Consider the following 26,210-nt stretch of genomic DNA (forward strand, 5'->3'; position numbering starts at 1 on the left):
GACTTGTGTTCTCCACAGTGCATTGCCTGAGCAGACCGGTTTGCTCGGTTTTACAAGGTCCCAGGCTGGATGGCTGGCAGACGCACAAAGGCTCTGCTTCTTTTACTAAGGGGCTGCAAAGAAACTGAAGGAGGGTATTGTTGGAACACAGCAAGCCTTTGCATTACATCAGCCCAGAAAGCAATGCAAAAGAAATGTGTGCATGCAAATTTAGCATGCAGACACATATGTTGCATGTATATTCCAACAATAAACACCTATAGTACATTTACCCATGTGAACTGTTTACATCCATCTGTACCTCTTTTTCTCTTTCCCTCACTGGCATTCTCTCACACACATGCGTGCAATAGAAACAATGAGTGAATGAGGCCCTGGTAAACTGGGTCAGCCGACCTATTTATGTGGCATTGTTTGGAGTGTGCCGCGTGCGCTCACTTCCTTACAAGAGTGTGCATTTTTCTTAATGATAGGTTAAAGAGAGTTTTCCAGCTCTAGTGCACATTTTGAATGGCACGTTGCCTTCATTTGTATGAGCAAACATGAGAGGTATTTGTTTGCTCTTCCAGTGATTTTCACTTTGTGCACGTGCCTGTGAGGAACAGCACATATATCAAATGCAGTGCATGTGCATTTTGGTGCATTTGAGTTGTCTGCTAAGCGAAGAGACTTGCAACACAAAAAGAAGTTTGTATGTCTTTGTGAATATAAACACAGCACCACTGTGAGCGCGCATGAGACACACCATCCATTCTGCACTATTCACTGAGACAGTAATAAGTTACAGAGAACAGAAAAAAAACTTTTACCACAAAGTGAGTCTGTTTTTTTTCCTTAGGGAACCTCAAGTTGCCTATAGAGCTGGGACAAATTGTCCCTTTATAGAGCTAATGTAGGCAAATATGTGGTTTTGTGGTAAAACGAAAGAGCCGCTGTATTTGATGCTGCTTCCTAAAATCTGCCATCTGCACTTCATAGTGTATTGTATCACCGCTCTCCTCGAGGCAAGGTTCAGTGATACACCTCTTTTTTCTTTGAGTTGACAGGTTTGACAATGCCAGGCACGCAGGAGTTATGTTCTATACACAACTCTTGGAGGTTTTCCCCCCACTTTTCTGATGCACTCTTGCCTCTATGTTCACTCTATCAGATGATTTCAGAAGGTTAGTGAGGAGGGACTTATAAAAAGCCTCCCTTGATGAAAGGATGAAAAGGAAGAAGAAGCCTTGGAGGGGGTTGCCAAGAGGGCGTTATACCTCCAGATTCTTGATTAAAGGGCAGAGTGCACAGCTGGGAAAGCACTGCTTGAAATGTGTGCAAATGGTTCCAAAAGCCCCATACACAACATAGTCATTTTTCATCAATTACATTTATTCTTTTTGAGTTATATATTTTTTTAGTTAGGCCTATACTTGATAAACTCTTAGTATGCATCTGCCTCAGTTAAACTAAAAGAACCATCACCTCATCCACTGAAATTCCTCCCCTTCAGTTTAGTCTGTGAATGAGGTATTATGCATATCCATGGCGACCACAGTGCAGACTCTCTGGAGTTTGCATAGAAATGAGAAGTAAGAATGAAAGAAACGCAGGCGAGGACACACACTCTCTTTTCTCCTCTCTCTTCTCCCTCTCTCTTTCTGCAGAGTGCCAGAAAGCACAAACATTCCCACGTGATGATGGAGTTTGCTCCCTCCCTCCCTCACTGGGCGGACAATAGCAGCGCTGGCGCACCTCCACGCGCACAGTCGCACACATTCGAGTGGAGCCTAGACTCAGTCAGGACACAGGTCCGCTTTTTAAGACAACTTTGTACCCCTCAAAACGCTTTTAAGTGTCCGTCACTCTGGGGAATACACTCTCTTTTTATTCGCTCTCATGCGCACAATGGAGTAACTTTCTTCAAATGGGAATTACATGCGCGCGTGAAACTTTGGCTCGCTTTTCTCCTCAGTGACTGTCAGACCCGTTTCGCTCGAAACATGCCGGAGCGAATAAGCATTTCGGAATTCGTGGTCCTGACAAACGAGGACTTGTCTTCGCCGGGGACTTCAAGTTTTCAATCCAAAATGAGCGACTGTCGGAACACAGTTTCAACCGTGGAGGAGGTGAGAGGGGAGGCTGGGAGGCGGTGCAGAGCAACGCGCACCTTTTTGTCTGTTGTTTACCTGTCCGGAGCTCTGACTCAAGAAGGGCCACTCACCTGTACACTAACGACCTGCTAGTTTACTTTTCCGGGGTGACAGCTTAAGGGGTTTTTACAGCATCGTAAAAACGAACAATTATGTCGTTAAAACAGTTTCGTTGAAGTCGTTCAGTGTTTTTTTTTTCCAGGTGAGCACATATATAAACATCAATACTTTGCCCCCGGGTTTTTGACAAAAATACTTAACTTCATTCCAAAAGCTGTAATAGCAGCCTAATGCTAATGGGATACATTCACAGAGGGGACAGGTGCATTGTGTTTTTTTACGAGCACAAAACTTTACATCTGTAAAGACATGCACATCTGTGGTGTGCTGATCTGGGGGGAGGGGGGGTTGACCTGGTGGCAGGGTCGTCACTGTGTTCCCAAGGTCCTCTTTGTGAAACATCAGTAAGGGTTATCTTCGCAGTTAAAAATGCAAAAGAATGAAGGGGGGGATGTTACAAGTGCAGTTTGAATGGTAAAAATCCATTCAGCCACTGAAGAGATATCAATTTTGAAAGTCAAGAAAACTCTCTGTCTGCAAAATTTGAGGGTGTAGGTTTCTGAATAAGAATCAGAAATACTTTTAAATTATTTTAGTTACAAAACTCCAGATATACAAACAACAAATATTATACAGACAGTTTAAAGAGTAGATTCAACATCACAAGGCTATAAGCTGTGGGTGGGTGATTTTAAGTGACCCAGAGAAACATTGACCCTTTGACCCAAAAGGGAAAAACAACTTGTTAGGAACATAAAACCCTTGAACATTCTCCTTAATGTGTCATTTTAAGAGGATATTGAGCTGGGGGACATACAGTACATGATCTACACTCCCACTTGAAAGTGCCTTTGTGTTTTTGCACCATTTTTTATAAAATTGGAGACCCTCAAACTGGCTATATGGCTTGGCACTGCTTGTCAAGTTCTGTTTGTGTTCGGTGTTGTGGTGATGTCTTCAGAAAAGAAAATGTTAGCACTTATGGTTCAGCAGAAAAGTAAAGGTTACATGAGGTAATGTAGCATACAGAGAGTTTACTTGGCCCTGTCTTCCGCCTCAAGGCAGTCAGACTGAGAAGGGACACAGTCAGACACACACAGGCACAGCAGACATGCCAGAAACAAGTGTGGCCCTTTGACAGAAGAAGGTACTGTTTTTGTGAGCGTGCACACACGTTTGTCTGTGCTTGCAAGCATTTCTGTGAAGGCCGGTCTGTGCATTGTGTTTGTTTGAACTGGTACTTTGGCCCAAGGCCTATTTGAGGTCTGTCTGTGTGCGCGTTTGTGTTTGTTTGAAATCTGTTCTCCCGAAGCTTCTCGTCGAAGGAGGAAACAGAGGGTGGCTGCCGTGAACTCTGCCATAAAACAAATAATCCAAGTGTGCGCACAAGACGATCCTTCCTCGTCTGTCTTCCTTGTGACATAACAGTATGTTTCACTGTTCTACTGTAACCCCCGATGGGTCTCTGTTTTCAGCTCACATCAGGTTGAATCACCATGGCTCTGCTGTTGCAAACTGAAAACTGGGGATATTTTTTCTAAAATAAGATATACACAATGTGGGAAGGTTATATAGTTACCTATGGGGTGATTTTAAAACAGTCCATAGTGCAGATATCCTGATATTTAACTGATATTAAATGGTAAAATCCAGTTGATACATCACCCAACAATACAATGAGCCTTAATAAGGGATGAGATTAAATAAAAAGGTCTTCATTGAGACTATCCTGGCTAAACAAAAAAGACTGTTGAGCAGTTAGAGACAGCAAAGACCAGGGTTTATAGAGAGTTTTACACAGCTGTCTGATCTATTTATCTTAGGATAATATCCTTATTTATGGTCATGACACACTGGGAAATACATAGCTGGAATATCTGCTCTAGGGAGGGACACGTTGGAATCCTACACATGTGAACACAGACAGACAGACAAACAGACAGAACTATAGATGTACACAGATGTAAATGCAACAGTCCCTTTATAAATATATCTATGGTTATGATGTTTAGTCTGCTCAGCAGGGACAAGCTTGATTAATAGCTAGGGTAATGTGTAGGCATGTGTGTGGTTTTCGGCGGCAGGCAGGGAGACAGAGACACCATTTACCCTGACACACTCAGCTGCTTGTTACTTATTACTCCTGATTAGAGGCAGCAATAAATGGAGAAAGACAGGGAGAAGGAATGGTTTCATTTTGACTAGCTGAAAAGCTATAATTGGCTTTATGTTATTTCCATAAATGTTTTCTCTCATGGTTAACGGGTTTAAAATTCAACTCTGTAGGTTTTCCTGCAGCTAAGTTTGTCATCATACCTAGTTACTGTGGTAAATAAGGATCAGATATCAGTTAGTCATACACTGCTGACAGCAGTCATGCACACACCCTGACAGCAGGTGAACACAACCTCGCATATGGGCACGAAAACGCTCTGTAAAAGTCACTGTTGTTCCTCAACATCAGTATGCTTACAGGTGGAGCTCATTACCCTCTCCAGACGGGGTTGTGTGTATTGTTCTTTGTCAATATGTCAGTTTATCAATGATTGTTCTGTCTGTTGGTGTGTCCGTGTGCCCTGATTTATTCAGAATAAATACCACAAATGCAACCTGTTTCGTTAACCTGCACCAACTTGTTTCCACTGTTTATGCCCCGTCTGCCAACCGACTTACCAAGCAGAGGAAACTGCAGCTGCAGCATCAGCGAGCAACTCCCATCTCCACTCTCCACTAAATCACTTTCCCATTCATTGTCTGCAGGGTCCCATTTACACAACACCAACGACGCCTTTTAATTAGTGAACTAACACTTAGGGAGTGGACTTAACTGAGAAGGACTGAGCCATGTAAACAACACCATCTAACGAGGCAGAGAGTCTCTGTCAAGTCTGCATTACTGGCTCATTAAAGCTATTTCTAGTGGCACGTAGGTGGAGTGCCACATGTCTATAACTCAGTGAAACAAGTGGCCTGTGTGAATAAACAGGACATAGTTTCAGATCTTTTAGGTTTAGAAGACTGATTGTCCAACTGTCCTGTCCTGTTTGCATTTTGCCTGTGAAAGTGTTCAACCGGAAAAGTGAAATACACTGACATCATTCAGGGTTATACATGAAGACGCAAGACGGGTGATTGTCTTGCTAGCAAGTGCTGACTCACCTGTTCGCCTTAGTCAGGCCGTGAGAAACTTAAGCATAACTAATCACACACACACACACACACACACACACACACACACACACACACACACACACACACAGCTACTGTACACCTTGATGCTAACGTCTATGAAAGAAAACCCTGAACCCCCAAGCCCCTAGGCAACATTGAATTTGGAGGCATTTTAAAGTGCAAACATCTTTATTGTATTCATGTATTCATTTGTCTCTCTACTTTATTGCAGTCTCTGGAGATGGACCTCACAACTCTACAGAGGATGAAGAAGATGATCAAGGCTATACACACGTCTGGACTCTGTAAGTATCATGGGCCACATCATGTAGTCTCATTCACACACAATACAACTCAACACAAGGCTCAATTACTGGCTTTTCCCAGAACTTTCAACCATTTTACATTGTCTTAATCAGGGGGTGGCGCTTGCTTAGCTCAGTAACTGTTATGATTTCATCTACAGCACTTGAGCATGAAAGTTCATTCTTGACCCTGGAAATGGTAGTTTGACAAAGCTATTTCATCTCAAGGTCTACTTACTAGCATTTCCAGGGCTTTCATCGGCACATGGACCATGTGACATTGACAGATTCACAAAAAACAGAGTATGTTAACCGTGAGTTTTTTCAAACTACTTATTTTGTAATATTGTTAAAAAGTTATAGCGTGTTAATACACTACTACAACACACATTTTCACGACTTACCAAATCCAGGAAGAAGCATGTCTGTCTCTACAAATAAAGCATCGTGTCGGCATCTAGTATTTAAGTGGAGGTCAACCTCTATTATGGCAGGATGAGCTGTTCAGTGCATAGGGGAGCCTCCCCATAATTCATTGTACGAGCGTTGAGATGACATCATGAAGCTCATGTGGGCAGTGGTGTTTATGAGTGAGGCCCCTTGTTATGAGTCCAGAGTGCGTGGGATGTTGGATGATTGTGTTTATATCCATACAGAGTGTATGGATTGTGGTGTATGCCTGTGTCGTCTGTGTTCAATCAAATGGTATGTGCGGTTTTGGCAACACACGGTGCTATGTAGTGAACTAACAGATCCACTGGGGCACTAAGTGAATGTTTTGTTTGTGCTTGTGTGTCACTGCAGTACATCACCATTACTCGCCACTGTTCTATTAGAAGTGAACATGCACGAGATGTGAGTTTTCACCTCAAAAATGTGCGGGAGAATTGAGAGCAACTGCACAACATATCCCAAAGTTGTTTTTCTGTGCCTGCTTCCCATTTCGAGGCTTCAACTCATAGTTTTTAGTAAATGTGAGTCATAGAGCCAACTGCCCAGAATTAGGCAACCAGATACGGTCAGCAGCAGTATGGGGAGCTGCAGGGAAATGCTCCGTGACTGTTCTCCAAATGTGTTCACTCTATGTCTTTATTTATTAGAAACAAATGGGTTAAGTTCCAGAAATATGACGATGAGAACCCCCACTCTTCTGTCATTATGTTGTTGCACCCCTTAATCAGTCCTGATGTTAAGCGACATTCTGACTCGCCATGCATTCAGACGCCCACCACTCCCCCATACTAGTCTCTTGGTCTGTTACTGTACATATATGTCAAACAAACACACACACACACACACACGGTGAGATGATCGTTTCTATCTATCTCTATATCCATAAACTGCCAAGTACTTTTCTGCCAAGATGCTGTGGCCTGTGCTCTGTGTGTGTTCTGGCAGGAAGGTGAAAGAGCTAAGTTTCTCTTTTGGTATCTGGTAGTTAAAGGTCATCTGTAAAGTCATCCTCTCAGCTCCTCTGTGACCCAGCGGGTTGTTGTTTGATAGATGCATGTATGTTGTTTATTATAATACGTAACTTTAAATAATGACCGCGCAGCCATAGCGGCACAGTTCTCCCGATCCCCTTCTTGATTTTGGCTCCTCCGTCTTGCTGCGTGTCTGCGTACTTGCTTCAATTTACAATGTTTCACTTTTGCTTTTCAGCCAGTTAGTACAGCTGTGTCAGTCTTTGTCCCACCTACAGTCATCTTACCATTTTATATTTGAGGTGGAAACTGGAGCAGAAGAGATTCATTTGCTAATACTCCTGTTTATTTTTTGTCTGTTAAGTCTGCTTTGGACACAGATATATGGGCCATATGTGCCTTTACTACTTACTTAAAGGTATAATATGTAGAAAGTATTGCCTACAGTTAGTCAACACACAGTATTCAGAAACGGCCCGACAACAAAGCAGTAAATCAGAGAATTAAATCTGTATTTTCTGTTAATTTTTTTTCGTTCAAATCACAAATTGACACACACGTCCGCACAATCCTGCTGAAAGGTGCCACATTGTAAAACAGACATGCCGCCTAGTTCCCTGTGTGTTGGTATGACAGAACAGAGGTTGGGAATCAGAGAGCTGCTCGCCCTGCACGCTGTTATTGGCTGGGGGTTAAAAATTACATGGGCATAAGTGATGATTGAGAGGCATTATTTTTTTTATTAGTTCATACATAACTAATGTCATTTTAGCCTTAATGTTGGGGTTTCCCAAAGTCAGCCGAGATGTTTGTATGATTGTGAACAGACATTTGATTGTAACTGTTTATCAGGCATTAATCTTAGTTGATTGCAAACAATTATTTCCATGGGGCTTGAATTGTATCTTGTGTTTGTTTCATGTCCTCATTTCATCCTCACTTTAAAATAGCTGTAGGGTAAAAGCTCACTTAGAGAAATGTAGACCAATGTGGTGCCAGTCAGAGCTCAGATTCTGTTCCATCAGCCTTAAATTCAACAAACTGAGAGCGCAGAGAGGTCGTGACCCTCGGGAAAGTGACCTCTAGGCCCCAGAGAATCATGGGTCTCTATATGTTTGCTTGTCTCCAGCTCCAGGATGGGTGAAAACCAGTACTAATTTATCCCACATGCTTGTCTTGTAAAACTACTCTCACTGAAATGGGGCAAGTCAATCTGCCGCCTTGAGATTTTCTGCACATGTTATTCAAGTCTGAGTCACAATTTGTGTGTGTGTGTGTGTGTGTGTGTGTGTGTGTGTGTGTGTGTGTGTGTGTGTGTGTGTGTGTGTGTGTGTGTGTGTGTGTGTGTGTGTGTGTGTGTGTGTGTGTGTGTGTGTGTGTGTGTGTGTGTGTGTGTGTGTGTGTGTGTGTGTGTGTGTGTGTGTGTGTGTGTGTGTGTGTGTGTGTGTGTGTGTGTGTGTGTGTGTGTGTGTGTGTTCAGCCCACGTGGACAACAAGGAGCAGTATGTTGAGGTACTGGAGAATCTGGGAAATAGCCACCTGACCCAGGACAACAACGAAGTCTCCACAGGGTTCCTCAACCTGGCTGTGTTCACAAGGGAGGTCACAGCCCTCTTCAAAAATCTGGTGAGTGTGCAGAGAAAAAGGGGGAAGGAAAAGGAGAGCCTTCCACAAATTAGCCGTCTTTACCAGAGAGTTCAAACCCCCATCACAAACTTAGAAGACTGAGGGAGCAGGAATGGAAATAAAGACTAAAATTTTGTTTGTTTATTTGAAACAGCAGCAGGTGAAATAAGCCCCAGATCTCTCCACATACTATGTTTGGTGTGCACCCGCATACATGCATGATTTCATGGAGGAAAGAGGTTTTCAACAGCTGCACCGCTCGCGCCTCTTGACTCTTAAATCCTAAGCAGTCCGGAACCCTCCCACTGATAGTTTCTATGGCGATGATAATTTATCCCAGACCTCCATGTGTGAGTCAACACACACAGTCTCACACACTCCCTCCGATGTGTCAATCACGACCTCACAGGGGAGACTGGGTCGTACAGATGTGAAGAGGAAGTGGGCCCAAAAGACTAACAGGAGGGTGATTTAAGGAGTTGTACTGCAAAATCAACCCGAGCGTGTCCCTTAATGACACATGTGTGATATCGCGGGCTAGTCCCAAGGTCCCACTGTTCATTCAGGCATGCAGACATTGATCCGTGTCACCTGTAAACGTGTTGACACTTTGGGAGTAGGTATTTTCCTGTGTCAGAACTCTATGTATTATCTATTAGTTACCTCAGCGTTTGAATGCCAACCAAAACAATCTTGCCAGTCTCTAGGTCTCTGTGTCAATATATAAAGGTCAGCTCTGCAGTCAGCTCACGGAAGTGGCTGGATATTGTTTTTAGTCCAGAGCACACTGCAGCTAATCCACCAGGAAACATGGAAATGATAAATCTCGACAGAGGTCAACTGGAGACTATCAATAATTAATACTGTAAAATACAACCTGATGGGGTTTTACTGGTTGTTTTGTGATTCATTTCCTCAAGATCCCATTAGACTCAGTGCAGTTCACAAACCGTAATAACTTTTTATTATTTATTTAATTGTGTCATGCTTCCCCTTGGATCAAAACATCTTAATGCTGTAGATTATTATCCAGTATTTTCTCTTCATGAATCACCAGTTCAAAATGACTGAATCATCATGTTTTTGAATGATCTACACTCATTCCCAGAAACAGGGGTCCATAGGGAGATAGAAGTGTGTAGAACAACGTGTGCATGTGAGTGTTTGCTCATACTGCAAGAGATGAGGGCCACCTGTTACATTATGTGTTGTATTTTTTTTAACTTCTACACTCATTTGCTTTTTTAGGTACAAAACCTCAACAACATCATGGCTTTTCCTTTGGAAAATGTGCTGAAGTCTGAACTCCGGGACAGCAGACAAGTGAGTCTAGATTTTACTACACAATGGTTAAATGCTAATAAAACTTCAGAGCAAACTGTTCTAAAACAAGTGATCATTGTGTGTTTACCAAAGAGGCAATACCTGTCTAAGAGGGAAAATCCACCCAATTAGTTCTAAAACTTCAACAGCAGAGAGACAGACAGCCTGTAGTGATGCTGTCACACAGAGCTATATCCTGAAGCTGATCAGTAAATTAGGGCAGTGTTATACTGACAAAACAAAAGCTTTATTACATATATATATATACACAGTATATATGTGTATGTATACAGTGTATGTATATGTATATATATAGCCAATGTTATGATATTTTGGAAATGGTTATAGATGCTCTTACCTTTATTCACATCGCTCAGCTACAGCTCAATGATTTAAACAATTTGCATAAACTGTCTGTAGATAACATTCCAGGTAGTTCCCAGAAGTACGGTTAAATATATGGTCTTTTATTACAACATGATATTATATCAAGGTATTTTCAAGCACTACAGTTAATAACGGAACAACTATCAGGACAACACCCATCCTGACGTTATTTGAATGTGGGGTGCTTTTTTTGCTGTTTAGGAATACAGGTGCAGTCTGCATTTGTTGTCTTAACTGTCCAAAAGAATTGAAAAAATCACAATGTAAAATCAGTTTAAATTAGGGTGGATTTTCTCTTTGAGTGTGTAATTCTGTCTGTCTGTCTGTCTGAGCCCGCAAAGACATTGGATAAGATGAGGCTGTTTATGCAGATCACTGAGTAAGACCTATGATCAAATACTGAACCGATGTGTCTCGCTCAGTATTTTTCCTTTTGATTTGCCTTGACGACAGACAGACTAGTGAGTAATGTTTCTGTAAGCTCCTGTCACTGCCCTGTCTATAAAACAGCTGATTTGACAGCTGAACGTTGCTTCACTGTAAGTGTGAAGGAAGCCAAAGTGCTACCGAAATCCAGTTTAGCTAGACTGCAGACTAGTTAGCTTAATGTGAGTAATCATGTCTCTGTGCAATAACTGTCTGGCGCTATTCAGATCTACGCAGAGAATAACCAGACTATTAACCAAGTCATTATAACTCTTCTCTTCTCTTCTCTTCTCTTCTCTTCTCTTCTCTTCTCTTCTCTTCAGGAGCTCAAGAAACAGATGGAGAAGAGTTGGAAGGAGTATGACATAAAAATGTAATTAACCATGCACTCCCACTTAATGTGTTACCTCACATTCATATGGCTGTATCTTTTCTTGTTATAGTCCACTTTTCATCTTTGAGCCTCACTGCTGAGCCTGAGACAGATGTTATTGCCTAAGGAGAATCACATTTACAGTTCTTGCTAGTCTTTTACCAGGTCATAGACGTTGATGTAACAGAGGTTAGTAGGATAATAGTTCATTCCCCATGGCCTTTCTCCATTACATCGCTGTGAGATAAAACTGAGGCATTGCACTTTGCAGCCATCATTTGATCTCCTTCTGAAAAGTGGATAGTGTTTTAAGTGTTTTATAATGTTGTAAGAGAGTTTTTACCTTCCGTCCAACATCCCCTTCCACCTGTCTCTCTCTCTCTCTATGAGGAAGGTTAATAGGGTAGAGGGTAAAAAAAAAAAGTGCTGAAAAAGTAAATCATTACAGAAAGAGAAGTAAACAGACAGATTTTAGAATTGTATAGTGCTTATAAACGACTAACGATAACGTTCTTTCTTTCATTTCTCTTATCCTTCCCTTCCCCCATCAGAGGGAAGCTAGAGAAAGAGAGGAAGGAGAAGTCCAGGCAGCTGGTTCTGCTCAAGACAGAGGGATCAGACGGAGGGGAGGACATGGAGAGAGAGAGAAGGACCTTTCAGCTGCAAATGTGTGAGGTGAGGGATTAATGCCAGTCAAAATACTGAACCCAGACACCTTTCACATACCTGAAGAGATGTTTTAGTTCACATGGGTGGTCTGCTTTTTGGATTCCATATTCCAACCATGGTCGACTGAATGGCCAAGGTCGATCCCATTTGTGTCTCTCCAGTAATTCCTAGGATGGAAAAAATATGTTTTAGAAAGTCAAACATGAGTTTAATTGGTTGCAGAGTTGCAGTAGAGCTTGGTCATACACGGTAGAAAGTGGCATTCAAAGGCAGAGGAAAATTCATGACCCACACCTGAAAGCTAAATTGGGGGAAATTCTTATGAAATGCACTGGCAGTGCTGTTACACACAGGTGGTGTAGTCTCATAAGTGTGTTGAAGAAAACCCTGAGAAAAAAATGGTATAATCCTGACTGAGACCAGCTGTTGAGACAAAGAGGAGAGGCAGGGTAAATGGAATTTCCACTTGTTGCAAACCAGCCCTCCGACTCTCTGTCTCTTTGTCTCTCTCTCTCTCTCTCTCTCTGCCTGTCTTTCATTCTTTCTTTCTTTCTTTCTTTCTTTCACACTGCATACATAAAAACACTCACAAGCTCACACAAATGTATACACAAGACAGAAACGCTTCACTGAGCCTGTCTCTGCTTCGGCTTCAAAGAGACAGATGGATTCAGACTTCAGGGTTTTATGGTGCAAAGACAATGTAGTCATTCCTTCCAACACACATAATGTGTGCAGAATGGAAATTATTCCCAATAAAGCCTGCACTATGTGTCCTGTGTTATTCATATTTCTTTAAATGAAGATCTTTTCCAGTTTCAGTCTACAAGCTTCACTGACTGGCTGCAGTGTTGAAATAAAGGCGACGACCTTTGGAACAATATGAAGCAGTGTCCTACAAAGCAAGGAGCCGCACATTTACAGACACGCTAACAACAGAATATTAAAGATATGTAGCCCAGAATGAACCTGGGGGAAAATGTATTCGATGCCTTATTTTCATATTCAGGCTTCATATTTTTGTGAATCTCTTTCTCTGTGTTTATGCTTTCAGTATCTGTTGAAGATCCAGGAGCTCAAGGTGCGTCAGGGCCCTGATCTTCTCCAGAGCCTCATCAAATATTTCCAGGCCCAGCTCAGGTCAGTCTCAACCGACATCACCTTTTACAATTTATTTTTTTTCTCCCTTGCTGCCATTTTGTTCTAGATGTGAAATAAGAACCAGTAATATTCATTTGCCTTTTTCCTAGCCTAAAAAACCATATGGATTTGATTTCTACCTCAGGGTTTCACTGAGAGATGTTGCTCAATACTTGAGGTTCTTTGTATTTCATTTTCCCTTTACAAGCTATTATTACTGTTGTTAACCATTTACCCATTTTAATCATGCCGAGGGTTTTATGTGGGGAACGGAGTTGCTTATACAGCTTTAGTATGTGGTGTTTTGGTTGGTGTGAACCTGGATGTTTGGACGTTAGTACCACCATGACTCAGCATCAGTTCTCTTTCCGTTTTGTCTCAGTTTCTTTCAGGATGGGCTGAAAGCTGCAGAGAATCTCGCTCCCTTTATCGAGAAGCTCGCTGCTTCTGTTCACACGGTAAATACAGAGAAGCCTCTGCTGGGGTTTGTCATTCAGCCTGCGTTATGTTAGTCATTGTATATAAGGGTAAATGTTAGTCATAGTGTCTGCAAACAGAATTGTTATCATCCAGCTTTGTTATGATTTCAGAAGAATATTTATTAGGGTCTGTGGTAGCTGCTTTTGTCCTTAAACTGATGTCACAAACACATGCACATACATATTGATATGATTACTCACACTCACACACACACACACACACACACACACACACACACACACACACACACACACACACACACACACACACACACACACACACACACACACGTGTGCACTTTCTCTTCATCTGTCAACCATTGTCACAATAGGTAAAACTGTGTCCAAAAAGAGGCTTTGGAAAGCTCCCTCACTGTATATCACACTGTGTTTTAGTACCTCCTATAGAACTTTTTTCTCTGTTACTCTTTCACATCAGCCAAAACCTCAGTCACTTCCCCCTCCTCTGAACCCACAGGCATAAACTCTTCTTGCAGTCTATTCCCAGAAATGCTTCCCCCTATTTCCAAAAGATGAAACAACCCTTATTTTCATTCCTTTCCTGGTGCACACCTATTTCTCCAACCACTCCGACTGGTTTCCAGTCCCTTTTCTGGATGGAGCACTGGAAACAGACTGTTAACTTTGATACTAGGAACGTTAGAGGTTTTTCTGGTTCTGCACGGCAGAACAGAGGCCCGCTCAGACATGCCAGACCTCAGCCTCAAGAAGGAAATTCAGACGGAATCTGTGTCATGGTTCCCAGGAGAAAAAGCAGAACTATTTCAGTTAAATTGACTTACATTGCATGAAAGACTGATCACTCTGCTGCTGGTTTAATACAAAATGCACAACCTCCTAGGACGACACACCCCAGTACTGAGCTCTGTTCTGCATTATTTAGGCCGTCTCACAAAGCTGTGATTTGTTGTCATTCCACACCCAATTCTTGGAACAAATTAAAAAAACATTAATCAAATGGACATGGGGAAACACAAAAACACGATCTTCCAACTAATTAAACTCTTTTTTGCTGCAAATGTATAAACAGACTTTTATGGTGTGTCTTTTAGGTGCGTGTGGACCAAGACGAGGAGGTAAAACAACTCACTCAGTTGAGGGATTCTCTCAGATTGCTAATGCAAGTCGAAGGGAAAGAGGTATGTTTATTCATAATGCATCATTTTTATACTAATTGCGTATAACATAGCAAGTTGGCACACATACAATCATCAGAGGTAGATGACTTTCATTGCTAGTTGATGCTATCCGATTTCTTTGTCTTGCCACAATTGTTTTAAATATTCACAGCTGTCTTGAAGCCTTTGAAGTAAAGTCCTAAATCTCTGTTTGTATGGCAGGAGTACCTGAACAGGAAGAATTCTGGCAACGGATACAGCATCCACCAACCACAGGGCAACAAGAAATATGGGACCGAGAAATCTGGCTTCCTGCTCAAGAAGAGTGATGGGTGTGTAAAAGCTTTAGTTACTGCGTCACTTATAATACAAGTATTTTATTGCAATTGGAAACACATGGAACACAATGTGAACACATCATGGAATTTAATGTTGTAGCTCATTAACAAAGGTCATGTTTCTACTGCAGAACGTTATATACTTTCATGTTCATATCTTAACAAATGATAGCATTTTTAAAGTAATAAACACTGATGTTGAGTGCATTAGCAGTCAGAGCATGGTGAAGAGTAAGCAAGTAAGGCATGGAGACAGAAGGGGGAATTCAAACTCTGTCTACCCCACCTGGTCCTCATTATTGTGAGATGAAGATTCAAGCAGGGGCCCCTCCTGTGGAACTTCTTGGCAGACCGGCTAACTGAACGGATCCAGCTTTCTGCGTCATACACACGCGCACACACACACACACACACACACACACACACACACACTCACACTCACACTCACACTCACACACACACACACACACACACACACACACACACAAAAAGGCTAGATTGCATTGAGATAAGGAGAGAGGATGTGGTTCGGTAGGGTGAATGGGAGACAGGGGGAGAGCAAACTTTCCTCAGGCCTCTGACACAAAACAGAGCACTTTCTCAGCCATTTTAACTGATTCAATCAAGATAATGAACACGAGTGAAGCGCTGTGAACAGGAGTAGGCTTGGGCAGCCCAGTGTGTAGATCAATTCAAGGGTACATGTTAATACTTTTATCACTTAATGCACTGCACACAAATCCTCCAGGTTATGTATGTAATGTCTACAGTTTGTTTATAAAATTCCTTATTCTTCTTTTTTTCCATTGGCATTTCATTATGCAGGATCCGTAAGGTTTGGCAGAAGAGGAAGTGTGGAGTGAAGTTTGGCTGTCTGACCATTTCCCACAGTACGGTGAGGACACAGGCTTAACTGCCACCAAACATTCAGATTCAGATCAAACTGTCATCTGAAGTCTATCCAAATGGTCCAGCTCATACTGACATCAGCATCTGTGTCTTTCTTTAGATCAATCGACCTCCAGCCAAGTTGAACCTACTGACCTGTCAGGTGCGACCGAACCCAGAGGACAGGAGGACCTTTGACCTGGTCACTCGTATGTTCGATCCTTACTTTTGACCCTTAACACTTTACCCTAATAATTTAAGAGAGCCATCTGCAGTGCAGCTGTGTTAAAGCTTGGCTATTTGGTCCCTACATTAATAGAAATTGGTATCAGACCTCTCTTCCTTATGACAAATGCGAACTATTGTGATGTGACAAAGGGGTCAGCGTGTGCTTGTTTTATGCCATTTCTAGTCATGCCGCCTTTATTTCCATCATCCTGATAACATCCAAAGCCTATTCGCTCCACCTTGTGTTGATTTATTTATTTTATCAAGATGTACTGACTATCTCTAACCACCATCTCTCGGTCTCTATAGATAATCGAACATACCATTTCCAGGCAGAGGACGAGCAGGAATGTATGATGTAAGTGTCGGAACTACTGTGGGCAACTAACTTTCATTCTTACCTCTTTGTGTAAGCAAGCTGCTACTTGTCATGCAATTTTAGTTAGCTCAGGTCCATGTGGGACAGCGCTCACGGTAAAGAGAAGGGTACTAAAGAAGATAGAATAGGTCGATAAAGATTGTGTAGTAAAACGGAGGAGTATGTCATCTGATGATGTATGCAATGAAGAAACAAGCAGGGGGAACAATACCCCAAAAGGGAGTGAAACTAAATGATGCAGAAAGAAATAGCTGTCCTCTAGGAGCCCCCTGGCCCAGCTGGTTTTGGGTGGGACTTCTCTTTCCAACCACAGACAGCAAGCAAGGGTACTTGTGTTTTGTGATGTGGGGATCGAGAGGACTATGTGTGGGGGTTTGCTGTCCCTTGCCCTTCCCTTGTGTGTGGCCCTCCAGGCTGATTCTTTGATGTAATGTGATGTGTTCTGTGAGTTTAGGGACAGTCTTTAGAAATGAAAGATGTGATGTTCAGTATGAGTCTGTGTGGTGGAAAACTCATGAAACTGAGAAAGTGAGAGTGATGATGACTTATCACTAGACAACTGAGCACAAACACATGCAAAACACATGGCCAGCTACTTTCAATCTTCTGTGGGAAAGACACTGGAGTGTCCAATCTTTTGGTTTTTGCTTGGTGCCACAAACTCTTTGGCTTTCTCCCTGTTACAAAATGCGGAACTTGGAAAACAAATAACATTTTTACTCTCTTATTAACTGTTTTCTGTTTGTCTGTGCACCTGAACTTTAGTTGGGTTTCAGTGCTGCAGAACAGTAAGGAGGAAGCCCTGAACACAGCGTTGGTAGGAGACCAGCTCCACCTCCAGGACAGCGGGCTCCAGGAACTCTCCCGAACCATAATCGCTGAGCTTCGACAAATGCCTGGCAACGAGGCCTGCGCTGACTGTGGAGCACCAGGTCGGCCAGTCGTCACTGTTGATGATCATTGCAGAATTAAATATGGAAATATACCAGATTAAACAAAACTATTTACTACACTGTTTCATTCACTTTATGAGCAGCTTGATTTAATCAATGTTGTTTATTGTCAAATATTTTTTCCACAGTGTTAAAGAGTTTTCAACAGTCGGTTGACTTGTTTTGCTCTATGTATCTCAGATCCAACATGGCTATCGACCAATTTGGGCATCCTGACCTGTATTGAGTGCTCTGGCATCCACAGGGAGCTAGGTGTCCACTACTCCAGGATCCAGTCACTCACTCTGGATCTACTGAGCACCTCTGAGCTTCTGGTACTAAATACACACATGGAAACACACGATACACACACATACACACAAAAAAACCCCACTACATACCAGATGGATTTGGTAATGTCAGGATTGGACATAACAATACTGTATGCTTTTCATTAAAATGCTTTCATGTCACATCTTTATGACTGTGTTGTGTGTCACTTCAGTTGGCTGTCAGTATTGGCAACACCAGATTCAATGACATCATGGAGGCGGGCCTTCCAATTGACTCTGTCAAACCCTTGCCACAAAGTGACATGTGAGTCCCTGATTTCATTTAAACTAACAATCTGATCGTTCAAAAGGAATAAACAACAATTTAGCGATTTACACATATTGTATTTTTCTTTCTTTCATTGAACCAACCAGGAATGCCAGAAAGGAGTACATTGTGGCAAAGTACGCCGAGCGTCGGTATGTGGTGCGTAGAGAAGAAGTAGACCCTGGCCGGCTGCATGACGCTGTGAGGACCCGTGACCTCACCTCTCTCCTACAGCTCTACGCTGAGGGGGCGGACCTTTCCAAACCGCTCACACTGCCTGACGGACAGGTGAGGAAGATTTACAGCCGCGAGTGGATTTCCACAGCAGCATTTCTTCCTGAAATACGTCCTGTTGGGGGTGGGAATGCAATGTTATAAATCTATATCACCATTGGACAAACTTAAACTCCCACAGATGTCGTGCATTTAGGATGAACGACGGCTGCATCCTGACAAGGCCGCCCACCCGCAATTTTTCAAAACGATACTTACTGTTACTAAATGGCTAAAAATAGACTGAAATCCTCCTAATGTTAAAAAATAATGCCACAGCATACAGTATGTATGAGGTGTGTGCACAGTTACAGTATGTGAAGTATGTGTTAATTGCCCTCTTGTGTGCATGGTTCATGTGGGTAGGTAGATCTCTTCTGGCCTCTAATTCAATCTCCCCCCCCCCATTTCTCTCCTGACCCCCTCTGCTGTCTCCCCTAAACGCCTCGTCTTCTTGTCTTTAATCATGTTCTACCCTCCCTGTCATACACTTCCTGCTCAACATAAGCAGCCTGTGTAACATTGTTGACTTCGCTGTGTGTTTGTGTGTGCGTGTGTGTGTGTGTGTGTGCGCGTAGATGTGTGTTTGTTTGTGTTGCTTGGCTCTCGTTTGTTATCTCAGCTTTTAGGGCAGAGCTCATGTCTCTTGAGAACAAGCGGGACAAGCTCATTGAATTACGCAGGCACTTCTTTGTCTTTCCTCTGCTCCTCCTTTTGCACTTCACATAAACAAATAATGCTTAAAGCTGTAGGCATTTTTCCTCTTTTTAACACATAAACACAAATTAGTTGTTTCACAGTCAACTTTGGACGTTAGCTTCTCTGGTATCCTAGTTGCATATCTTTAGACTTGATTGTCAGAAACAAAACACAGCCACTTGAGGTACTGACTGACGGTGACCTTGGTGAAAAGACTTTGTACAGACGGACAGCTTCTTTTGAGGGTCAACAATTTGACCTGATTGTGCTCTTTCCTTCCTGTTTAAGGGGATCAAAGACACAGCTCTTCATCTCGCCGTGCGTCTGGAGGAAAGAAGCTCTATGGCGCTGGTGGATTTCCTCTGCCAGAACAGGTCAGACACCGAAGGAGTGATTATCTCCTTTGCGTGAAGATAAAGTATTGTTCAGTATTGTTTTGATAACATTTAACACTATCTGCCTATATTGTATGTGCATATGTTCACTCTACAGCAACTGCCTGGAGAAGAGAACAGCGGAAGGAAACACAGCTCTTCACTACAGCGTCCTACATCACAAGCCAGAGTCTCTCAAGTTACTGCTCAAAGCAAAGGCAGCCCTGCACACGGGTAACTTTTAACCTATTTACTCTATTTCTTTTTTTTTCACCCAGTGCAATCAATAAATACTTAAACAATTTCTTTTTTATAAACGTCCTTTAGTGAACTCTGCAGGAGAGACAGCCCTTGATATTGCACGGAGGCTGCAGCACACGCAGTGTGTCGAGCTGGTGAGACCCCACTTTCCTCTCTTCTTTTAATTCAACTTCAAGCTTTTAATTCAGAAATTGCAAAGAACACACACAGTCAGGAGGTGCATTCAACTGAGGAATCAAGTTGCTACATTAAAATGTCTAATAGAAAGCCAACTCCAGAAACAAAACAGGAAAACTTCCATGGCTGGAAATACTACCTTGAAATAACTCCCTGTGCAGCAAAGCTCTGCTAAGGACAGGGAATCTTATCCTCATCAGGTCCCAGTGTGTATCATTTACAAACTGGTTTTATTTTCTTACCGGACATCTGCCCTGCTGATTCAGACCTGCCTTCTGTTATATCCTGTTTGATTATGCACAACCTTTTCTTTACTGGCTTATTGGGCAGAAATTTGAAAAAGTTTACACAAATAAGCAGCTTTAGAATCCACGCTCTTTAAATATTGGTTGGTTTAATTTCATTTTTTCATTGACCTTTGTCTTTTTAAGCCTGGAAGCTGCAATGAGGTGTTGGCTGGCTCTGGACTCGAGACTTTTCTTTGAATGATTTTATCTAACCCTCTTTGCTCTTTCCTAATTGTTTTTCATTCTTTGAAACATCTGCTGAACCCAAGGTCACACTGATATGACCGACTGTTGCCAGTCAGGAGGGAGTTTTCTGTCAACAAATTTCCCCGAGATTGTATAAGCATGTTTGATGTATTTAGTTTGCATCATTTATAATCACAACCTGTTCTATAACAGTCTGTTTGTTTGTTTTATTCACTGTTCCTTTGTATCAGTCTCAAAATATCAAACAGCTAATACAGATGAATTAAATATTATTACATGTCTTTACCTAAAACCCAAAAACTACAACACAAGAACAGGCAAAGAAGCAGAACTACCACTTCTACTACATCATACAGCCGATCTCTAATATTATGTGTGTATTATTGGATATGTGGTAATGTGTGGATGACAACATTCTGAGTGTTTGTGTTCCTGCATGTGTTTTAGTTGGAGCTGGCTCAGAGTGGGAAGTTCAACTCTCAGATCCACGTGGAGTTCACATGGGAGACACAGTCTCAGGAGTTTTATGACAGCGAGGATGACCTGGATGAGAGGGTAAACAACACACACACACAGACACACACACACACACACACACACAGCCAAACTCATTACTGACTTTGTCTCTTTGCCAAAAAAGCCTTTTACAAAGTTTGGAGAAGAACTTTCTAGCTTTCCGCTGCAACCCCCTCTACTAACGACAAAAGGAAAATAAAAAGAAATTAATCAAAGAAAGTTGAGAAGAAACTAGAAATTAACTTTGGGCTCCTTTCCATCTTCTTCCAGGTGAGCCCATTACCCAAAAATCGCTCTCCCCTGTCCTCAAATGGAGGTAGTGGAAGTTCCTTTTCCCGCTGGAGTATGGGAAATGGTGCCAATGGTAATGCTGGAATTAGGCCTTGTCAGACATATGAGAATCTAGACTTCTTATACAGAAATCCTCCAGCCAACAGTGCCCCCTCTGGAGCATCAATGCCACCACCACTACCAGCTAAATCCATCCAGAGAGGTGAGCTACTTACTATAACACTAGTGTAAATGGATTATCTGCGGTCCTAACCATTACTGACCATTTTAGGTCCCTTATTGAGTGAATTAATGACTTCATTTAATGAATGTTGTTTTCATAAATTGATACAATACTCACTGAACTTGTTCAAATGTTTTGACATTTTCTTCCCCTCCCCAGGTCGCTCGGATCCCCAGATTTCGATCACAACACAGGAAGGTAACCTACTTCCACGACGCTGCTCTAACCCCGCCTCCCACTCCTCCAGTCCCCAGACACAGGCGAAACATAAACCTCCTTCACCCAGCGCAGACAACCAAGGCCAAGGTGCGAAACCACCTAAGTCTCCCCACACCCAGAGAGCCGTGCTCAGGGCACAGAGGCAGACCTGGGACGGCCAGGCTGGTGCTAGTTCTGGGTCTCAAAGCAGTATCACGCCAACATCCTCTCCGAGTCACATAGGGCCCGTCAGGTGAGACAGCACTGCTATGTGTTAACGCATTTCTGCCAACACGACAGTGTCAGATGTAAAAGGGTCACTGAGGAATATAATTCAAGGTGGTTCCATGTCTAAAAACAAAAATCGAAATCTCACTACTTCCTATCCGTAGGAGAAGCTTTAATATATTTTTTTAATCCAAATGTTAGGTGGGCATCTCTTACAAGCTCTAATGGTTTTGTTTTCTGACCCACCTGTGCATTTATGTATGTGTTTGTTTAATTTTTGTGTTATTTTTAATCTTATTTATTTTGCACAAATAAAAATAAATACTAAAGAGATAAAAAATAATTATCCAGTTTTCCTGAGTTTTGATGTTTGAAAAGACAACGCCATGTGACAGAGGCCTTGTTGGATCAGTGTTTCATTTCATGTGTCTTCTCCACCCTCCAGTTCAGAGAAGACCACATCCTATCGGCGAACCAGCAGTGGAGCAGGCAGCCAGGGAAAGTGTGGTGTGTTGTCTCCAAGCTGTGTGGGCAGCCAAGAGGAGCTGTACTGCAGCTTAGTGGGGAATAGTCCAGTCCTCGCCCCAGCTCCAGCTCCCACTCCCGCTCCAGTACCACCACCCTCACCTGCTGTGACCTGTATCCCCCGACCCCGCAAGAATGCTATGGTACAATGATTTTCTCTTGCATTTAGCCGATAGTTTAAATCCTCCGCGTTACAATCAATTCCACGGGACTTTTTTTCTGTGGAGGATCAGAAAAAAAAGCGTGTGAGATTTCACAGTCAATATAAACTTGTCTCCTTCAGGTTTCTGGCAGCAGGCCACATCAGAAGCGTGTCAAGGCTTTAGTGGACTGCAGAGCAGTCAGTTCTGAGCAGCTTGCCTTTTTCAAAGATGAGATCATTGTGGTCACAGCCACTAATGACCCCCACTGGTGGGTAAGTGCAACTACAACTTCTTCTCTTCTCTTTTTTTTTTTTTTTTACTGTGGCTTGTTCATTTCCACTTTGGGCAGCAATGTGAAATGTTTAACAAGAATTGAAATATATAACATGGACTTTTCACCACAACTTTAAGGTACTACTACTATGTGCACTACTCACACATATCTTATTTACAGTAAAAAAAAGATCATGTTTATTCAAGGAATTGTTAAGTATTGTATAGTATTTTTTTTTTAATTATTTGATATGTACTTTATAGTTTGCTTTGCTCATTATTAATAAAGTACTCTTATCTCATTATTCTTCTATATCCTAACAGGTTGGTCACATAGAGGGGGACCCATCCAGGGGCGGGACCTTTCCTGTCAACTATGTACACAAACTAACAGACTGAAGGGACGTGGCCATAGGGAAGTACTGTATGGTAACATAGCGGAGGATCTGAACCAGCATCAGGTGCTTTCAGGAAACGGAGAGGATTTTATCTACAGGAGAGAACAGTGTTATTCTCCTGCATCTAACTCACACCAAAGGGTTTGGGCAATCTGATGATATATGACATAAGGATATACTACCCAAAAGATACCTAAGGATATAAATGGCAGTGTTTTAGGGATGTATACCTTTTTAACATTTACTCATTCTGGAAACCAACGAAACTGAAGGCGTTCACAGCCACATAAAGCCTTTCATTCCAAGGACAATATATCACCCTTGTTGGTCTATCCTTCTTTTTTAACTGCAATTGTCTAAAACCATGAACCACTTTTAATAGGTACAGATGCATTTGTGGTTTGGGTAAAAACTGCTCTCATGTCCATTTAACTATTAATGACACATTATATTGCAGATGTTTTAAGTTGTCTATACTGATCCAGGATTTGTAACTGGATGCAAATCTTAGATGCAGTTCTTACCTGCAGGGGAAACCCCTTTAAGGCACTTTAAACTCATGAGAAGAAATCTTCTGAAGAGTTGGCTGATGAAGAGCTGTACATGTAAATAGTTGTAGAGCTGTAAATACCCTGCCAGCTGCTTTATATTATATGTTCTGAATGGTTCAGTCTTTTGAATCACAGTGCACTGAGACTTGAAGGTTCACACCTGCCCAGTGTACTGTGCGTTGCAGCCTGCCCCGGGACTCTAAAAGTGGCTTTGTGCCTGCCAGTCTGTCTCCAACCAAACGGCAGGCGTCTGGGGTCCAGATCTGAAACTTTAGCTCAGCCATCTTGGCTCTGGGCACAGCTCACTGCCTTCGAGGAGAGTGGAGGATCCAGTTTCTTCTGGCTCCAGGAATCTGTCTCTGGAGAACCTGGAATAACGACATTGTGTTGTTAAAAAGGAAAAAAGAAAAGACTCTCTGTGTTCTACCTGGAAATGACACTTAAAGAGAGCTTGTTAGTAACAACACACCACTGCAGTAACACACACACACACACACACACACACACACACACACACACACACACACACACACACACACACACACACACACACACACACACACACACACACACACACACACACACACACACACACACAATATGTTTCTTATTCACACACACAAGCAAACTTGCACTTACTGTACACACAGGAGATTTAGGGACCTATAGGGAAGAACAGAAAGTTTGGAGAAGTGGAACTTCTCCACTGTATATACTAGTCACAAATACACAAAACATTTCACAACTATTACACACAATTTGTTGTACATACTTTGTCTAACTGATGTACAGTATATATCACCTGTTTGCTCATCTGGTATGCATTATAAAGGATTGTACGATTACAGATAGTGTTATTCCATTTTGGCAATTTGACGTCCTCTGATTTGACGTCATGTATCCTCTGTTCTGTTTCATTAGTTGTCTAAACAAGCTGTCAGAGAGAGAATAAAGAAGGGAATAGACGTGTTGCATAATCACAGTTCAGAGGATCCTGCCTCAGCAAACTGAAAACAAACACTGACAGTGATGAGTAAAGGTGGGTAGGAAGCAGGTGTTCACTTCCTTTTAATCATTGTTTTAAACAAACAAGTCTGTTTGCTTGTCACTGTTTCTACCCGAATTGTCTTGTTACAGTGTTGATGATATGCAATCACAACACAGACAGATACTTGTGAAGCAGTGGAGACTGCGTTAGAGAACAAGTGTAAGTAGGAACTCTGTCAAATGTAAATAATTGTAAATTAACTCCTATTAGTCAGCATATTTGTAAATAAACATAAAACATGTTCAATAAAGTGCCATACAATCTTTGACAGTGTGAATTAGGTTTTTTTCCCCCTGTATCTGGTAAAGTGGCTGGCTCTGAGCCAAAGCACTATTACAAACCAAAGGTGTCCATGTGTTGCTTAAATTATTCATCAAGTGAAGGCATAAAAAAAACCTACTTCCTGTGCATAAACCTATTGTGACAGGGACTTAGTGACCAGGATTATGATGTGCACACTTAGACAAATGAATCAAAATTTAGATTTTAGCAGTGGTATTTAGTATTTAGCTGAACTGTACAAAATGTCGTGGCAACTTTTATTCCATGCGTACATCAGTCTTTGATACTGAAGTCCAATAATTCTAAATCTATAGACTCAACTCATTCATGAGGTAGAATATAAGACTAGCAAAATATTGAATTTTGGATAGTTCTTCCTTCTGCTCACCAACAAACATTTTTTAAAGAAACAGGTGCACAAGTTCTGGCTTATAGTTAAACAGTATAGTCATAATACTGTATGTGTGTGTAGTCCAAGTGTGAGCAAGTCCAGTCTGAAAAAAAAAAGACAACCCTGGTTAAATAACATAACATGTTCTTGAATTAAACCTGAACAAATGAAACCTGTGTTAATGCATATTAACAGTTGCCTTTTCCCTTCTATCGTTTCTGCCATCCTAACAGCTTTATGTGTCCTTTCTTAGCAGTTTTCCCTGCAGCTCTTTTTCCCTGCAGCCTCATTTTGTCTCCATCCGGATGTTACTTCAGTACCAGAGCCAGGATGATGAAATTCCAACCTGTCACTTACATAACCAGTCACTTCGCTAACCGCCAGAATAATAATGCCATGGCCTATTCCGCTCTGCCAACTGAGTAGCCCATACACTCACCCAATTCTACATTACCATTAGGATTGCTTGTGTGTACTAATGCATACAACAGCCACTTTCAGTAAAATGTTACTTCTGAAACACAATGTGTATAGTAAATGTATTAATTCACTAATGTCTTTATCCATTTGATGTTTATTCATGCACTCAGACACTATACAGATATAGTTGAATGTAATGTACATGCTGTGGGATATAATAGTAATCCATGAAATGCAGAGTAAAGCCTGCATTAATCTCTGGCTTTTAATGGCTCCGGGATGGAAGAGAAGTGTGGCTTGGGTCCATTATTAGCATTTTTTCTATAAGCCGGGTATAAGCAGGAATCCTGGAGTTAAATCTAATACATTTTAAGAGTTTAAGATATTTTTAAAGACCTCATCGCCACTTTGAGTTACATCAGTGGC

At 41.9% G+C, this 26,210-nt stretch overlaps 1 protein-coding gene across 2 annotated transcripts; it reads left to right on the forward strand.

Annotated features, from left to right (window-relative positions):
- The first annotated feature begins 1,759 nt into the window (after positions 1-1,759).
- asap3 (ArfGAP with SH3 domain, ankyrin repeat and PH domain 3) lies at positions 1,760-24,949 on the forward strand. 2 transcript variants are annotated; one of them, XM_083924774.1, is made up of 26 exons: positions 1,760-2,108; positions 5,596-5,668; positions 8,573-8,718; positions 9,967-10,041; positions 11,178-11,227; positions 11,779-11,902; positions 12,951-13,036; positions 13,419-13,494; positions 14,589-14,675; positions 14,877-14,986; positions 15,818-15,887; positions 16,002-16,089; positions 16,418-16,466; positions 17,253-17,419; positions 17,621-17,754; positions 17,925-18,016; positions 18,127-18,307; positions 19,280-19,365; positions 19,484-19,599; positions 19,693-19,760; positions 20,745-20,852; positions 21,084-21,306; positions 21,487-21,778; positions 22,199-22,421; positions 22,562-22,693; positions 23,019-24,949. In XM_083924774.1, exons 1-26 carry the CDS (start codon positions 1,983-1,985, stop codon positions 23,091-23,093), a joined length of 3,057 nt encoding a protein of 1,018 aa, XP_083780900.1. In that variant the 5' UTR covers positions 1,760-1,982; the 3' UTR covers positions 23,094-24,949. The 2 variants fall into 2 exon arrangements, with proteins under 2 accessions (XP_083780900.1, XP_083780899.1); XM_083924773.1 differs by having other exon boundaries at positions 1,832-2,108; positions 22,562-22,689.
- Positions 24,950-26,210: the final 1,261 nt, after the last annotated feature.

This window comes from Echiichthys vipera (assembly GCF_963691815.1).
Source record: "Echiichthys vipera genome assembly, chromosome: 12".
NCBI classification, from domain to species: Eukaryota; Metazoa; Chordata; class Actinopteri; order Perciformes; family Trachinidae; genus Echiichthys; species Echiichthys vipera.